The sequence below is a fragment of the Typopeltis vanoorti genome, chromosome 15, assembly GCF_054136105.1.
Source record: "Typopeltis vanoorti isolate ZY-2024b chromosome 15, IOZ_Tvanoo_1.0, whole genome shotgun sequence".
Lineage (NCBI taxonomy): Eukaryota > Metazoa > Arthropoda > Arachnida > Uropygi > Thelyphonidae > Typopeltis > Typopeltis vanoorti.
The window spans coordinates 14,167,168-14,186,928 of NC_143563.1; the positions used below are offsets into that span (position 1 = coordinate 14,167,168).

At 36.4% G+C, this 19,761-nt stretch overlaps 1 protein-coding gene across 1 annotated transcript in view; it reads left to right on the forward strand.

Annotated features, from left to right (window-relative positions):
- The window catches only part of LanB2 (laminin subunit gamma-1), a 403,913-nt gene that overhangs the window by 118,550 nt on the left and 265,602 nt on the right, over positions 1 to 19,761 (forward strand). Inside the window, exons 9-10 of the mRNA XM_090405827.1 lie at positions 3,410 to 3,532; positions 12,849 to 13,151. Coding sequence (XP_090261953.1) covers positions 3,410 to 3,532; positions 12,849 to 13,151 — 426 coding nt within the window. The remainder of the gene's footprint in view (positions 1 to 3,409; positions 3,533 to 12,848; positions 13,152 to 19,761) is intronic.

Here is a 19,761-nt window from a genome sequence, read left to right on the forward strand (position 1 = left end):
TATACTAGGACTTTAGTACATGTCAGCCTAGAATGAAAATGAGCTTGTTACTATACATTAATAAGTATTTATGTGCCTAGAGATTTATGCATGTACATTGTATTTTATTTAAGATTCTACTATTAACAGAATCTGTTATGGTGATATGATCACAATTCTTATATAGGATCTTAACCTAATACTTGTGTTTAGCTAGTGTTAATTTATATTGTATATTCTTAGTATTGAAATGAGTTTTATTTGATAAAGAATGAATTGTATCATGTTTAAGAGTTCAATAAACTTTTGTTCTTTGAAAATACAGTTGTCTGAGATAGCCGCTCAATGCACCACTTGGAACAACGTACGAACCTAATCATGCAGGGGTGGGGGGGGGGGGTTGTTAAGTTACGAGGTCACGAATGCATATTAGTTTCACACTCAGACATATTTTGGTAATTGCTCCTTATTTTTGAGTTTGATATCTTAAACTAAATGTCCTGAAAGGCGCAGTATAAAATAAATATTTAGGGACACTAAAGGGGAAGAAACTTGAATAATTGTATTTGGGTGATATTTCGTATATAGATAAGATTTGGATAAAGACAAGTATAGTTTCACATGTGAGGATAGTTGAAAGCCTAATAATCATAAATTGGGACACAAATCTCAGCTCATTACATTATGCAGATAATGTTGTACTTCTAAATAACTATGGTACAAATCTATAGGATTCTCTGACTAAACTGAATAACTGCTGTGATAAATTTGGTATGAAAATTAGCAATGAAAATAGGCAGAAACACTGAAAATTGCATTCTAAATGGAGAACCTATAGAACAAGTAGAACATTTAAGCTATTTAGGCATCATTGTTTTTTTATGAAGATTACAAATTAAATATAGAAATAACCAGCAGAATTAGTAAAACTGGTATGTAATAAATTTAGTTTAATCCTTTATTCCTTTAATCCTTAATCCTTTAACCCTAAAAAAAAATAAATAAAAATAAAGCTGGTATGGTAGGAAGTGAAATGACTAAATTTATATGGAATAAGAAATTAGAGAAATTAATACTAAACTTGTTGTATACAGTACGGTGTTCCAATCACTTTTAACTTATGGATTTGAAAGCTAAGTTAGAAATGAAACACTTGATCAGAGACTGGAGACCACAGATCTGTGACTTCTGAGAAAGGCTAGGAGAGTTAACAAGTGACATCAATGGCAGTATCATATTAAAAATGAGAATATTAGGAAAGATCTTAACATTGTTAGCATTATGAATTAGCAAAGCTAATCTCAGGTGATATGGCTACTTAAACATAATGGGAGAGGAAAGGTTAGGAAAACATGTTACTACATGTAGTAACAAAAACTGTTACTACAATCACATTAATTTACCCAAAATTTGGGAGACTAATTTTAAACCCACACCTTCATCTCATCAGGTGAAGATTACCTTATATTCAGTTCTAGAGGGTACCATGAGAGGACACGAAAGTTGGACAATGTTTGTCCAACTTTCATGAAAGTGGTTATAGCACAAGATGGGCATTTCACTAATGCATGACCACTAGTCATTGTTCAATATCTGACCTGAATCAGATTCTTCCTCCATTTTGAAGTCTTATTTCATAGAAAAATTATCATCTTGCAGGCTCTTCACATCATCTTGATTCACTATTGCTCTACCTAATTTTGTATCATCAGCAAACAACTGGATATTTCCTTTCAGATTATTTCCCATATCATTTATGTACAAATTGAACAGTAGTGGTCTTAGTATAGAACCTTGTGACACGCTACTAGTCACTTGCTTTCTCCTCTTCTGTATATACCACTTTTTGATATCTATCCAGCAGTTACCCTCTTATCCACATAACTAGTGAAATATCCATCCCCATTTGTTTTAATTTGCATAACAGATATCTACATAACTTAACAGTGAATGAGATTATTTAAAAAAATTCCTTTGTGTAAATTATGCAAAGGGAATAATATATTTTGAATGCATTTAGAACCTGGCTGAAAATTCAGTTGCCACTTGTCCTGATAAACTCGCCTGTGATGAGTGGACAAATGAACTTTTCATGTGGTATTTTTTTAAGTGGCTTTGCAAAATACAGCAGAATCATCATGTAGCCATTTTTTTTTTTTTTTTATCTAAGTCAGCTCTAACTCTATTATAAAAAGTTAGTAAATTACTAAGGCATGATTGGCCCTTCACAAAGTCATGTTGCCCCCCCCCCCCCCATCATCATAGTTTATTCATAATATGATACAATGTGAAAAGGGTAAAGAGATTTACATCAAAAATTAAAGATTGCAAATTATGGTCTTCCAAGTCTCTCTATTTTGAGATAATTAGAGTTTTACAGTTATTAATCAGTTTATTTTGAGTTCATATCCTGTACACTCCTTGAGGGTACATGGCAGGAATTTGATGATGATAATCAGTTTATTAATGGTTTCACAGATGTATTGCCAAAATTGTTTGCGCGGTCTTCCTCTACAGTGATTGCCATCTTCTGGTTTGTACAGGATGAAAGATTCCAAAAAGGGTGAGACTTCAGGATGTCTGAGTTGATGTCCAAGCCATCTCAGTTGTAATTTTTTGACTATATTGACAAGTGGTTCTTGCTTAGCCAGATTTAGTACAGCAGAGTTAGTGACGGTCCATCGAAGTGTATCCAAGGATCAGTCTGAGACATGTAGTTTGAAGGAGTTAATTAGATCTGTAGTTTTTTTTTTTTTTTTGGTACTTATTGTTCAGATTTGAGAACCATACAAGAAGATAGATCTACTGGCTGCATGGTATAGTCTTAATTTTGTCTTTAATGATATTAATTTCCAGATGGGGCAGAGTTTGTTATGGAAGAACAGAGCCAGCTGTTTATTTAGGTTTTCTAATTCATTTTCTATATTGCTATGTACAATCCAAGGTATTGAAAGTCCTTGGATTGTACACCAGTCCTTGGATGTTGATCTGCCCCCCCGAATGTGATATTCTTATTCACCCATTCTTGAATTCTCTTTTTGACTGATTTTTCCAGCACTTTTACCACCAATATGTAGTTATTTTTTTTCTCCTGTAATTCATAATAGGACATTTAGGCAGATGCCAGAAGACATTCCAGTCGGTTCTTGATCAACAATTAGCTTTTAATGCTGTAAATAAAGGCTGTTAGACTGGAGTCTTCAAATGGGAAGCTGTTAGATCTGGTAATATGGCCAAGCCAGATGAGTTGTTTCCTTTGAATCTTTGTTATGGTGATCTATCTCAGACTGGTAAATGATCTAATTCTTTGCCTGAATTTTTGATATTAGTGTAAGATATTTTTATACAAACATATTAAACATACAGCATTCAGTATACTGGATATATTTTGCATAATGATAAATGTTAAAGAAATTTTTATAAATTTCAGATAAAGAGAGATGGAGAGCTGTGACTTACTCAGGAAAAGATATCCCTTTCCAGTATAATATTGTTACACATAATATTGCAGTTCATGCTCCTACAAGAGACACAGTTTACTTTTTGGCTCCAGGTAAGTCCCTGGATTATGTTTTCCATGTGATTTCTATTTTAATGAAAAAATAAAATGATACAGTAATATCCCAGTTTAGTATTTTTTTATTTAAATGTTTGTTTTCTCTTAAAAAGAGCAATATGTTTTTACTGTAACTTAACAAATACATTTTTGATATCCACAATGTTTTTTGACATTGATTTATTAATGCCGAGTAAAACTTCATTGAATTCAGTTTTTTCCACATATACAGTATTAAATAGATGAAACATCAACTTTACAACTAAATTATAGTTTTAACCCAGCAGTTAAAAACAATTAAATCGAGACTTGTTTTTAGATTTAACAGTTATTTTTAGGGGAATTTTGAAAAATGCATAAGTACCTACGTGCTGGGCTCCAGAACTATGTTTGTTAATTTATTATAATAATTTATTTATCCAAAGTATCAGTCTACTTTATATCAATATAGAAAAATTTCTATTTAAATATAGAAAAACAATTACAGTGGTATGGATATGTGTACAGCATCCTTACTAATAGATTTCTTCACTCTACTGGAGTATTCAAATTTCCTGAACTAATTCTTGTTTAATAACATCAGCAATAACTGACACTTCATTCTGATACTAGCTAAATTAATTGAATAAGTTAATTAAATTATATTCGGCATGAAACTCTCTGATTCCAATCTTTGAGTTTCTTATTCGGTTTTGAAACAATGTGGATTTTATATCCCCTTAATTTAAAATATTGAATAAGTTAATTCTTTCGTAATTACATAAGATGCTATCTCCTGGTTGGAAATAAAATTGCTTTAATCAATTTGTTGACAACTGCCCTGATTACATAACTTAACAGTGAATAATGAGATTATTAAAAAAAAATCCTTTGTGTAAATTATGCAAAGGAAATAATATATTTTGAATGCATTTAGAACCTGGATGAAAATTCACTTGCCACTTGTTTCTGATAAACTCACCTGTGATGAGTGGGCAAATGAATTTTTGGAGCCCTAGCTATACATATATCTGTCCATCCATATGCTTGTTATTCCGGAAATCTAGCTAAACACTCAGATTTGATATTTGAAATAAAAGTTTTATTATCATATCTAGGCCACCAAGAAGTCAGAGGTTAAAATCTCATAGATCACAATATACATCACGTCTTGCCTTGAAAATATGCTATGTTGGAGCATTCACCATCAACTGGCAGTGCATTCCACTTTCATTCATTAATGCCTTATACATGAAACTATTACTTCTATTATACTGAAACCATTTGTTATCCTTCTCATTATGGCAGCAATTTACTTGATAACCTTTACAACTTTTGCAGTATGTGCCACAAACATTAACTCCCTGTCTACCAACACTTCCACATCCCTTACCTTTTCTGCCTCTTGCAGCAGCAAAGCTCCTTTAATACAGTACATCTCATTCTTCTTCTCTGTCCAGAATTGATATCCCTATTCATTTAAATGAGAGGATATCAATTCTGGATATCAATTAAATCCTCATTCAAATGCTTTTGTAACAATGCCACATCACGGGATCCTGAAATTGTCCTTCCAGTTTAGCATCAGCAGATAACTGAATATCTCCATGTATATTCACTGATACATGGAATAAACAATAATGGTCCCAGAACAGAATATTGTGATATTCTGCTTGTCACTTTTCAAGACATTGCATCTTCATACACAACTCACTTAGAATGGGGGATGGACAATCACTTGTCCATCTGCATTCTATTTAGTTTCAGCAACAGTTTATGTGGTTTTCTATCAAATACATTTGTAAAGTCGAGAAAACATCCTCTGTCCAAAAAGAAACCGAACTTTTGATAGAAAATAAAACGCCGGCCAATTATAATTATTTCAATCAATATACACTCCCTCAGCTTCGATACAGCATTTGGCATGGTCAATTCACCTCTGCTTTCAGGTGGAATGCTGTGGACACAGTTTTTGTTTCCACAATCAAAGGCAATGCGGCTACTTTAGTTATGGACAGCTCTTCTGATCCTATGACTAGGTCCAATACAACATGCTGCTTCAAGTAATTATCTCTCCTTAGGTGTATAAATTCCATTTCCTTCCTGCCAATGTGATCTCTCTTTCTTCAATCTATATTTCCATAGTTGAAGTTCCCCATAATAATCACTCAATCTACACTCAATGCACTAATTTTCTGATGCATGTCTTCCAGGTCATCCCTGGAACACCCTGGCCTATAAGCAGCAACTAACCAACCAACCATATTTTGTCTTATTGGCCCCGATCTTACACCAGACCGTTTCAAATTAACAGTCACCTTCCCACCTATTTCTATTCTTTTTGGCGGCAATTCATCTGCTGTCATCAGCAGTACCCCTCTCCCTCATCCTGTCTTCTCTATCTTCCCTGAAAATACTAAACCCTTCACATTCTATCCCTGTAACTACATCATCTGCTGTTAGCCAAGTTTCACTAGTGCCTAAACTTTTGGGAGGTTGCACTAACCAATGACAAAAACTCTTCTCTCTCTTTCTCTCTCTCTCTCTCTCTTTTGTTCCTGATACTTCTGGCAATGAGTTTAAGGAGTGGTATGATAGACTTTGTGTTTCTTAGGGGGGGGGGGACCTCCCCTCGATGAGTCTTGACAGACTTTATGTTCTTAGGAAGAACCTCCCACGATGAGTCTTTTGACTTCATGGAGGCCTGAATAATAATAATAATAATAATAATAATAATTAATATATAGAAACTGCAGCAATCCTTTAGGCCTCAAACCACCTTCACTTCCTGAATTGACTACCCTATTTAATATTTTGGCTTGAGAGACAAGATTCTGCACCTGGTCATTCTCACACTCACTCACCTCAGGGGTGTCTTCACACACATTCACCTGCATCTACCCTAATTGCCTAAGTTTTCCTGAATTGGTGTTTCAGCATACTCGTTGAACAAAGCTCTCTCCACATACCTACCATTTATCATTAAATCATTTAGATGCAGTCTGTCAGATTTATAAAAATCTTTCTTTCCTTCAAACACAGGCCATATGTCCACAAACTATATCATTGGTACACAATAAATAACGGAAAAAACTCACATAGAAAGATTATTTATTAGTATAATTTTCGCCTGTGTGTCACAGGCATCTTCAGTACATTAAGCTCAAAATTAAACACCAACTGACAATTCCAAAAAGTGCCACCTAAGTAGCTGGTGTAAGATAACTAAAAAGGTCAATAACTTTCCTAAAAAAAAAAAAATTAAAAATAAATAAAAAAATAAAAAAAATTAATACAATAAAAAGTTAGGAAAGATTAGCTGATTTGTAAAGTACTATCTCCCATAAAGGGGATAGACGTAAGCTGTCGGATCTGTTTAAGTTAGGAGAATGAAGTAGAGTTTCACATGTTTCTTTATAAAGGCGTTCCATGAGAAACTGACTTTTGTGAAGAACTCTTGTCTTTCTCCAATGAACTCTGTGTCTAGTGAAGATGCCATGTTCAGAAAGTCCAGACTTTTCAGGTTTAAAGTATTCAATATAAGATTGGTGTTCTTCTAGCCGAATAGAGGCAGATCTTCCCGTTTGTCCAAAATAAGATAATCCACAAGAGCACGGAATTTGGTAGACACCTGGATGATTAAGATGTGGAAGCTTGTCCTTAGGAGAAGTGAGAAAGGTGGAGATTTTTCTAAACGGTCGAAAGGCAACAAAAATATTCAGTGGTTTTAAAACTTTTGCTATACGTTCACTGATGCCTTGTACATAAGGGATAGTAATGCACGTTATTTCCTCTGTGTTTGAAGAGGAAGACATATTAAAACTACTCAAAGTTCTTTTAATGAAGCAATTCTGATGAACTTCAACAATTTCTCACTAAGTTAAACGCATATCATCCTAGGATCAAGTTTACCCTAGAAGTAGAATCAAATAAGCAGTTAGCCTTTTTAGATCTTCTAATTCTTCGCCAACACCAGATGGTAACCTACATTTCTCAGTTTATAGAAAGAAGACTCATACAGTCCATTATATCCATGCAGAATCTCATCACCATCCCATGAAAAGGCAGGAACTATTAAAACACTGGTTCATTGGGCCCACTCCTTTTGTTCTACAGACGATCTTTTACAGAAAGAACTACAATACATAACTTCTTCCTTTCTATCTAATGGTTATAAGAATTGCTTCATTAAAAGAACTTTGAGTAGTTTTAATATGTCTTCCTCTTCAAACACAGAGGAAATAATGCGCATTACTATCCCTTATGTACAAGGCATCAGTTAACGTATAGCAAAAGTTTTAAAACCACTGAATATTTTTGTTGCCTTTCGACCGTTTAGAAAAATCTCCACCTTTCTCACTTCTCCTAAGGACAAGCTTCCACATCTTAATCATCCAGGTGTCTACCAGATTCCGTGCTCTTGTGTATTATCTTATTTCGGACAAATGGGAAGATCTGCCTCTATTCGGCTAGAAGAACACCAATCTTATATTGAATACTTTAAACCTGAAAAGTCTGGACTTTCTGAACATGCCATCTTCACTAGACACAGAGTTCATTGGAGAAAGACAAGAGTTCTTCACAAAAGTCAGTTTCTCATGGAACGCCTTTATAAAGAAACATATGAAACTCTACTTCATTCTCCTAACTAAAACAGATCCGAAGGCTTATGTCTATCCCCTTTATGGGAGATAGTACTTTACAAATCAGCTAATCTTTCCTAACTTTTTATTGTATTAATTTTTTATTTATTTATTTATTTATTTTTTTTTTTAGGAAAGTTATTGACCTTTTTAGTTATCTTACACCAGCTACTTAGGTGGCGCTTTTTGGAATTGTCAGTTAGTGTTTAATTTTGAGCTTAATGTACTGAAGATGCCTGTGACACACAGGCGAAAATTATACTAATAAATAATCTTTCTACGTGAGTTTTTTCCGTTATTTATTGTGTACCGATATGTCTACTCACGGTTTACCTCTTTTAAAACTTAAACTATATCATTGCTTCTGCATAACCAGTGTATTGATTCATTTGCTATCAAAACCCTTCTCCTCAACTTGCCTCTATCATTGTGTGGCAGGAGAATTAGTTTTTATCTTCTCACTTTGCTTCATCCAACAATTTCTTCACATCCTCACTTACTGCTTGGATCATTAGTGAAATCCAAGACAATTAGTTCTTTCGCTTTAGCTTTTTGCAATGACCAATATCATTAATTTTTGCTTCAGGGAAACATGATTTTGTTATACTTTTTACTTTCATTAAGTACTCCTTAGATCATTGAGTCCCCATACATTATTTTTTCCTTACCATGTTTTTCTTGTTTGTTGACATGATTTTGATTTTTACCTCAGGCCATCTGCTTCTTTCTCTTCTTAGCCCTGCTAATCTCTTGCCACCTCTGCAACTTTTCAATTTCATGTTAAATAGTTAATGGTTAAATTGTTAACAATATAAAGGTTAGCATTATAACATATGATATATGAGTATTAGATTTAATAAAAATGCCTCACACACACACACACACACACACTATAATGAAACTAGATGGTGAAAGGGTGCCATGTGATTCTGACATAGAACATAGCTACACTGGTGCAAGCTTCACTGAGCAAAAGAGATGTGTCAAATTATGATACATCTCTTAGAGCAGCATTCTATGACAAACTAAGGAAACAGATTGGTGACCTGCAATAGAAAGATCAGGTGAAGAGGTGATGAGAGAATCACTAATGCTTGGGACTATTTATTAAGACTGAATTAAGAATGAATTAAGAATGCAATTTGACATTACTAATGGTAATGTCAAATTGCATTCCTGTGGTTTAGGGAATAAACAGATTGGATCAAATGGATGAATTATGAAATGCAGGAGCTGCAAAGAAAAAAAAAATGTGATGGAAGAGATATAAAGAATAACGAATTCCTCAGCAACATTATGAATATGAGAGGCACAGACTAGGAAGGTGGCATGTCAAAAGTAGAAAGGGTTTGATTTATGAAAGGAGATTAGTTGGAGAAATAAAATGAAATCTTAGAGAATGACTGCAGTTGCTGGGAATGATACACAGGATATATCTTCCAAGGTTATAGTTGAAATATTCTATGTTCTGTCAGTGAGTATTTCAAATTTTAAGTAAATATTAAGTAAATTTTAATTAATTAATTTAATTTAATTTTTTATTAAATAAATTTAATTTAATTTAATTTTAATTATTTTAATTAAATATTAAGTAAATTTTAAGTAAATGTTAATAAAGCTGTGGGGACTAGATACCACCACATATAAGAAGGAAATATGCAGAGTAGCATAGTGCCCTTGATTTAGTTGCTTAACAGGAGTCTAATAACAAGAACAGTCCTAGAGGAGTTAGAGGAGGGAAAAAAGAGTGCCACTGCATAAGGGAGAATCCAAGTCAGGTGTTTAACTATAGGCCTGTTTGTGTATCAAATGTGGTGGTGGTGATGAAAGTGTTATCAAAGCTGGTTTCAGACAGAATACAAAGTTGGATTGATGAGAATAGATATCTTTCCAAAGAGAAACATGAGTATGTTAAGGGAAGATCTTATTTTGGTAAGCTGGTTACATTGTATTATAGGATGACAAGCGCATTTAACAAGGGAGATACTTACACCCTCTGTCCAAAAGGAAACCGAACTTTTCGAAAATACTAGTGGTGCCACCTGTTGTATCTTTTTGTCGTCGAAAATGGCAATCTTCATTAGTGTTGTGTCAGCTGTTCATGACATTTGTTTCATTAGAAGCTGAGTTATAGTGCCAAGAGCGACAGTGTGTTTTGATGAACGGGCGGAAAATGAGTTTCAAACAGAGAGCTGCGATTGACGTTTCTGTTAAACTTGGTAAAAGTTTTACCGAAATGCATCAAATGCTTCAAAAAGCATACTGTGATGAATGCTTATCCCATACTCAAATTTACAAGTGGTTTAAGTGATTTCGAAGTGGTCGTGAGACGCTTGAAAAAGACGAAAAGCTGGGCCATCCAAAAACTGGACTGAGCGAAGTTAACATCGAAAAAGTGCATGATTTCATCAAAGAAAACCTGAAATCGTCTACGAGATTGATTGAAGATGAATTGAGGATTCCAAAATCAACTGTGCACAACATTTTGAACAAGAGTTTGGGCCTTCGTAAATTGAATTCGTGACTTGTTCCCCACAAGTTGACCGACGATCAAAAAATGTATCGAATTGCACACTACAAGGACCTAATTAAAACCGCTCGTAAGAACTCAAACTTCTTTGAAATGATTGTTACTGGTGATAAAAGGTGGTGTTTTGAGTATGAGTCCAAAACAAAGCACCAGAGTGCTGACTGGAGACCACAAAAAGAGGTGGCATCTGAAAAAAAAGTCGCCTGGAGAAGTCAAAAGTGAAGACAATGCTGATTTGTTTCTATGATTCCAAGGGCATTATCCACAAAGAATTTGTTCTGCCTGGCCAAACGTTAAATGGTGAGTTTTATGAAGTTTTGAAGCGATTGCGAGAATTCGTTGCGTACGACATGAATATCATGATGCAGGCAGCTGTCACTTTTGCACGATAATGCACCATCTCATCGTTCGAACATTGTGAGACAGTTTTTGAGCAAAAACCAAGTTTGTGTGTTGAATCACTCACTGTATTCACCTGATTTAGCACCCTGCGACTTTTTTCTCTGCCCCAACTTCATTTGCCGATGAAAGGAAAGCAATACGACACCATTGAAAACGTTCAAACGGCAGTAACCACAACCTTCAACAGTATCCCAAAAAACCGATATAAAAAACTCATTTAACGAATTAATTAAACTGTGTCCACAGCATTCCACCTGAAAGCAGAGGTGAATTGACCATGCCAAATGCTGTATCGAAGCTGAGGGAGTGTATATTGATTGAAATAATTATAATTGGCCAGCGTTTTATTTTCTATCAAAAGTTCGGTTTCTTTTTGGACAGAGGATGTTTTCTCGACTTTACAAATGTATTTGATAGAAAACCACATAAACTGTTGCTGAAACTAAATAGAATGCAGATGGACAAGTGATTGTCCATCCCCCATTCTAAGTGAGTTGTGTATGAAGATGCAATGTCTTGAAAAGTGACAAGCAGAATATCACAATATTCTGTTCTGGTACCATTATTGTTTATTCCATGTATCAGTGAATATACATGGAGATATTCAGTTATCTGCTGATGCTAAACTGGAAGGACAATTTCAGGATCCCATGACTAAAGTGGCCGCATTGCCTTTGATTGTGGAAACAAAAACTGTGTCCACAGCATTCCACCTGAAAGCAGAGGTGAATTGACACCTCAACCTCTCTTTCTGTGAGAAAATGATAGAACATGAGCCTCACCTGAAATACCTTGGAGTGAGCCTGGACAGAAGCCTAACCTATAAAAGGCACATCACCAACATGCCCAACAAAGTCAAAACAAGAAATAATATCATCTCACAGCTTGCTGGAACAACCTGGAGTTGTGGTGCTGATGTCTTAAGATCGTCTGCACTAGCCCTCACATTCTCTGCAGCAGAATACTGTGCTCCTGTCTGGGAAAGAAGTGTGCACACTAACATTATAGACACCCAGCTAAACTCTATCATGTGCACAATTAGTGGGGACATGAGAAGCATCCCTCTCCCCTGGCTGCCTGTCCTATCTAACATTGCTCCACCAGATTACAGAGAAGACAAGCCTCAATTAGTAATGAGCAACTCACTCCTGTTCTTGCACCAGACTCTCATAAATCCACCTAGTATTTATCTAAAATCATGAAGCCCTTTCTGGTCCATGGGCGAACTCTCTCTCTTCAGTTGCCTTACCATGAACACCTGACATGTGGAGAGAACATTGGTCCAACAATTTTCCAGCAAATAGTTTCCTGGTTGAAGATCCCTGTGCTCTGCAGCCTGGTTTTGCCCTTTCTAGGAAGATTTGGTCATCTGTCAACAGGATCAGAACTAACCAGGGGAGATGTGGCTACATACTGCATAAATGGAGACGATCACTCATATTGTGAATGACTGCCCAAGGTGCCAATTTCATGGTGGTTGCCTCCAGGACATCCACGAGGTAACAGATGAGGCCCTGGATTGGCTTTCTGGTCTGGGCATTGACCTGTAGCTGCTTTTGCCATAAGAATAAATAAATAAATAAATTGTGGAAATTGACCATGCAGTCTTGATTTGGGAGAATAAATATTTAGGTAAAACATTACTAACTTAATTTTGATTGTTATTTTAAAATTGAATTTTTAGTTGTGAATAATAAATAAATGATGATAATAATAATAATATATATATACATATACATATATATATATATATTTTTAGCACGGTACACAGGAGATCAGCGAGCATCTTACAACCAGTTGCTCCATTTTACTTTTAGAGTGGGAGAAGAGGGACCACGAGCTACTGTAGAAGATATAGTGTTAGAAGGTTCAGGCTTAGTAATATCTCAACCAATTTTTGGACAAGGAAATCCACTTCCTACCACAGTTAACCAGGAATACCAATTCAGACTTCATGAGCATTCGGTATATGGTTGGAATCCACGGTTGGGTGCTCAAGATTTTATAAATGTCCTGTCCAATTTGACAGCACTGAAGATCAGAGCTGCATATAGTCCAGAAGGTATAATTATATAATAATGAACTGTTTCATTTGTTTGATTTTATTGTAATTAATTGCAGCTGTTTTTTATTATTTTTATTATTTATTTATTTATTTTAGTTTCGTGTAACATCCTCAATGAAAGAGAAGAAAGAATATTAGAATTTTGTAAAGCAAATAATCTATTTATCTGTAATACCCTTTTTTTTCCATAGACCTTCCCACAAATACACATGGACCTCACCAGATGGTACAATAAAGAACTGTATTGATTACATTCTAATCAAATACAATTGGAAATCACCAGTGCAAAATGTTTAGAACTTTAAAAACTCCAGACTTCAACACTGACCATGAACTGCTAGTGGCAAAAATTAAACTAAAATTCAAGTATTGTAAATCACGAGCTCCTATCAACAAAGTGGACCTTTCAAAACTGAAAGAGAAATCTATGCAAGATAACTATCAGACACTAATAGGAAATGAGTTTAGAAGATTATCCTAAACTTCTAAAGTCATTTCCTATTAGTTAGTTTAGAAGATTATCCTATGACAGTATAGAAAATACATGGAATCAAGGTAAAAAAAAAGTACTGCAAGAAACATACTTGGTACAACATCAAGACCAAATCATGAATGGATAACCCCTGAAATTCTAAATACTTTAGAAGAAAAAAGAGCAGCAAAGCATATATTAAATATTAAAAATACAGAAGAAATTAAACATTATACATACATACATACATACATCTTCAAGGCCCACTCTTCCTAATTGGGTTGTTGGGGCAACAGCTGCAAGAGGAACTTCCAATGGTCACGATCCTCTGCCACCAGAGGATTGTGACCATTGGAATCTTGTGGATCTTGATTCACAAGATTCCAATGGGATCTTGATCGTGTGGCATTCTGATCAGGTGCCCGTACCAACGTAACTGTGATCTCTCAACACGGAGAAGCAGCGGCTGAGTATTGAGGGTTTCCCAAATTGTAGAGCTTCTGACTCTGTCGAGTTTTGTCAGCCCCGCAACCCCTCGAAGGAACCTCATTTCAGCCACTTGGATTCGTGTCCACATTCTTTCGGTCATTACCCAACTCTCATGACCATAGATGAGGATGGGGACATAGACTGTATTGAAGACAGCCAACTTTGCCTTCTGGCTTAACTCCCGCTTCAATACTACCGAACGGCCAAGCTCCCGCAATATTGAGCTTGCTAAGCCAATTCAAGTAGCTAGCTCTACGTCCCATTTTCCATCATTCGTGAATATGGACCCAAGGTATTTAAACTTCTCCACCTTCCTCATTGGGACTCCACTTACATTTAGAGTGTACAGGGATGGTTGTCTTGAGACCACAAATGTTTCAGTTTTGGCCACACTGATCTTCATTCCGGCATCTGCACAAACAGCTACAAACCTATCCAGGGTTCGCTGGAGGTCATCTGTGGAAGAGCTAAACAGAATTAGGTCATCTGCAAAAAGCAGACATCCAATGCTACATCTTCCAATTCTGACACACTCACTGCCTCGGCTGTGCCTATCAATCCAGTCCATAAATATTATGAAAAGGAGGGGTGACAGAACACACCCTTGGTGGAGGCCAACGGAAACTGTGAAAGGTTCAGACTTTGTGCTGTTTACCCTGACACAAAACTCTGGGCATTCATACAGGGACTTGATGGCAGCTAATAGTTGACCATCCACTCCATACTCCTATACTACTTGCTAAAGCTTATCCCGAGGAACCTGGTCATATGCCTTCTCCAAGTCCACAAAACATGTATAGACATTCTTGGGATATTCCCAAGATTTCTCAAAGACTTGCCTTAAAGTGAAAATTTGGTCAGTTGTGCTTCTACCAGGACGAAAGCCACATTGTTCTTCCTGGAACTTTGACTCAACTATGCTCCTGCACCGTCTTTCCAAGCACTTAGTATACACTTTCCCAGGCAGGCTGAGCACAGAGATGCCACGATAGTTACTGCAATCTTTCTGGTCTCCCTTCTTAAAGACTGGTATTATTATGCCTGTCTGCCATTGCTTTGGTGCTCGCTCAGATATCCAAGCAGCCTGACACACTTGAGTCAGCCAGAGAACACCATCTCGCTTTAAGCCTTGCCCGATTTTAGCGATTTTATTGCTAAATGGACCTCTTCTGCTGTGAGACTAGTCATTGCCCCGATCTGCACCTCTTGGATGTCCACAACTGCTGGGCCATCCGGGTTAAGAAGGCTCTCAAAGTATTCCCTCCATCTGTGGAGGATATCCTTTTCGGTTGTTAAAAGTGCACCATCAGAGGCCTTAATTGCCCTTGCTGTGCACGATTTCCTCCCTCGAAGGCAGCGGATGGTCTGCCAGAATACTTTGTTTGCATTTGCATAGGATGAGTCTAATCTTTCTCCAAAGGATTCCCAAGCCTTCTGCTTTGCTGTCTTTACTGCCTTAGCAGCAGCTTTTCGTGCCTCAGCATACTGCAAACGCAGGTGACCTGACTCTAAGCCATGTTAGGTAGGACTCCTTTTTTGCCCGGACAGTTTTTCGGACTTCTTGGTTCCACCAAGGTGTCCTTTTCTCACTGCCCGTTGCCACGCCGAGCCGCTTTCTGCCACACCATAAGAGTGCAGAGGCAGTGACAGCTGTTCTGAACAGCTTCCATTCCTCCTCAACATCTGCAGTATGCTTGGGGATCTCTTTGAACCTGGAGGAAATGTCATCTGCAAAATTCTTCCTCACAGCCTCATTTTTCCAATGTCTCCCATTTCATGCGGTATAGCTGCTTAGGCCTACCAGCGTTGATGGTAGCATCTGGTTTCTGAAGCTGTAGAGTGCACACAACAAGGTGGTGGTCAGTTGACAGTTCTGCCCCTCTTCTCACACAAATGTCCAACACTGAGGAAAATAGGTCTGCTGAGACTATAAAGAAGTCAATCAGAGACCTTTGTTCTAGTGTATCCCTGTACCAGGGATACTTATATCTCGGTGCTGGAAGAAGGTATTCATTATGGACAAGCTGTTTGTACAGCAGAAGTCCAATAATTTCAACCCATTCATGTTAAGGTCAGGGGCACCGTTTCTCCCAACCACACCCCTCCATGTCTGGTCATCTGTTCCAACATGTGCATTGAAGTCACCCATTAGCAGGACGGATTCCATGTGTGCCACCCTGTCAAAAGCAGCATCCACTTCCTCTAGGAAGGCAGAGTATTCTGACTCCAGATTAGGTGCATAGACTTGCACCACAGCCAAATCATGGTTTTTCATCTGAAGCCTTAACACACATACCCGTCCCCCTAATGGGATCCACTCAGCAACACAGTCTGACAGCTGAGGGCTTGTGAGTATCCCCACACCCACCTGAGCAGACATTGTCGGGCTCACACCAGAGTAGTAGAGCTTCCACCCCTTATCCAGGTCAACAGTTCCAGAGCCTCTCCTCTTGGTTGAAGAAAGCCCGACTAAGTCTAGCCGGTAGCTCTTGGCTTCCTCAACCAGTTCCAACTCCTTCCCTGTCAGAGAGAAGATGTTCCAGTTACCTAAAGCAATAATCTGGTGCCGTTGTCGTTGCCATTTCTGTCCTTTTGCAGAACCATTTATTTGCACTGCCCCTAAACACCTCCCCAAATGAGTAGTGGGCCCATTGATGAAGTTTCCTCTAGTAGAGTGCTGAGGAGTGGTGTCTAAGGGAGACTGTAACATATTTTTCGAACGGGTCCCTCTGCCTAAAACCCGAACACGTCCCTTGGTAACCCACGTGATGGACGATGTGGTATGAACATTTTTTGATGGCCTGATCATGTTACAGTGTTTGATAATGTCCTGTTAGCACAAGATGAAATGACATAGAAAGATAGGAAAGATTCCTCTCGAATACTCTAATAGCATTCGTGGGAAGGAGCAAGAAGAGAAGAAAGAAAGAAGCAAGGGAGGAAGAGGAGGGACCAGTCTACAGATAATATAACAGATGTATATTACATGAAGTAAGGCATGGTCCAGCATCAGGTACCTCGGGTTTGCCACACCCTTACTCACTAAAGTGAGCCCCTGAAGAATAAACAACATTATAAGAATCTTAAAAACAAAATTGATAAAATGTGCATATCTACCAAAAATAACTGGTTGGAGGAAAAAGCAAAACTGTGTGAAGAAGTTAATAAAAGAAATGATAATAAAATGGTATACAAAATTATCAAAGAATTAACTAAGATCTATAAAGATAAACCATTAACAATGAAAGATAAAAACAATCTAGAAACTGGGTCAATACAAAATATTAAAATAATTTGGAAGGACTAATATCAAACATTATTTCAAAAAGAACAGGAGGAGGAAAGTATAACAGAAAAGATGATATATGAAAAGGAACCACCCATAACTCCCAGCAGAAATTATAAATGCAATAAACCAAATGAAACTTTCAAAAGCTACAGGTAAAGAATAAAATATCTATAGAACTATGGAAATATGGGGACAAGGAAACCATTAATTTCTTAATGAATTTATTTAATCAAATTCTTTATACTGGTGTAATTCCAACTGACTGGAAAACAGGAATTATTATACCAATTCACAAAAAAGGAGACAAAAGAATATGTGAAAATTATAGATGGAGGGAGCTGGTAGAAGAAGAATTGAGGATGAAGAACTTGGATGTGGTGACAGCCCAAGACAGGAGGATGTGGAGGAGACTCATCATCAACAGTGACCCCACTTAAGTGGGAGAAGCTGCAGAAGAAGAAGAAGATAGACCCATAACACTCTTAAGTCATAGTTATAAACTATTCATTCAAATTATACAAAAGAGAACACAGGTGCTTACAGAAAAAATCATAGCGGAAAACCAAGCAGAATTCAGGCCACATAGATCCACTATAGACCATATCTCACCATTAATAATATAGCAGAAAAATATTGGGAATACAACCTGCCCATATACTGTTGGTTTATAGATTTTAAGCAAGCCTTTGATTCAGTTAACAGAAACAAATTGATCACTATCTTAAAAAACGTAAAAATGAATTCTGATATTTTAACATATATTACAAATTATTATGGAGACACCAAAGCTTTTGTTAAAACAAATAACATTAAAATCGAGGATTTCAGAGTTGAGAAAGGTGTAATGCAGGGATGCCCTCTCTCACCTCAACTCTTTATCATCTTCCTAGAAGAAGTCTGTAAAACCATAGCTGATGAACCAGGTGTAAAAATCAATGGTACCAACATTAATCACATAAAATACACGGATGATATCATTATTTTAGCAGATTCTAAACCACAGCTAGAAAAAACTATTAATATTTTGAATGACTCTTGTAAAACTTATGGTATGAAAATAAATCTTCATAAAACAAAAATAATGAAGATAGGTAGAGAAGAAGAAAATATTTCTGTAAATCTCGAAAATCACCTGCTGGAATAAGTTAATAAATACGTTTATCTTAGCAGTCTTATATCTAGTAACCTCAACAATATGGAAACAGTAAAACACAGGCTAAACCTAGGTTGGACCAACATGAATAAACTAAACAAAATATGGAAAAAAAAAAAAAATCCCAACGAGTCTGAAATTAAAATTATATAAAACAATTATCCCAATGGCTATTTATGCTTCAGAAGCCTGGAGATTAACTTAACAACCAATAAAGAAACTTCAAGCATTTGAAATGAAATGCCTCAGAAAAATTAGTAACACCCACTGGATGCAACACAAAACTAATGATCAAGTCAGAACAGATTTAAACTTCCCAGATAATATAATAGACACAATCATTCAGCATCAACTGAGATGGTTTGGTCATATTCAGAGAATGGCCCTCATAGACTCCCATATTTAGCTTTGAATGGATATATAGGAAGAAAAAGACCTAGAGGCAGACCAAGAAGTACTTGGATAAAGTTGCTGAAAGAACATTCCCAACTACCCAGCTATAGAGTCATGATTGAGATGGCTAAAGATCGTGATAAGTGGAGAACCTTTCTTCTTAGTGCCCTCAACCCATTATCAAGCAGATGAGATGGGATGTAACATTCTATTTGAGATTTCACTGACTTTGTCTAGTGTCTGTTTTCACCTTACATAGTGTATCCCATTAGTGAGTGCATACTTAGTTACTTGAACAAGGATGGACTGATTGAATGGACACCTAAGAGAAAATCACTTATATTAGTTGTGTGTCATATTGGCTGAGAATGAAATTTAATGCAGTTGTGCTTACTGAAAGAAAACTGTAAGAAAGAATGTTTATTCATGTTATCATAAATAGAATTTAGCTTGATGTAGTTTATAATTAATTAATTTTTTTTTTTGACTAGCAGTCATGCCAGTAGAATAACTTGTGATCAATTCATTGTTTCTTTAGCTTACTGTATGTAATGTAACTTAACTTGTCCTGTATATTTGTATATGCTCCAGATGATGATCTTAATATGAAGATCGAAACATCGGGATATTAAAAGAGTTATTTATAACATGGTTGTAAAGACCATCATTTCTAAAATGGATCAGCTTGGGTGTTGTGTGAGTGTGCAAACTAATTGTCAATGCCTCTTACTTTTTTATTTAACTTAAGTTTGAACTCTTGTATGGTCCCTAGGGAGTGGAAGGAAGGCAAAGTAGTTCCTTTGCATAAAGG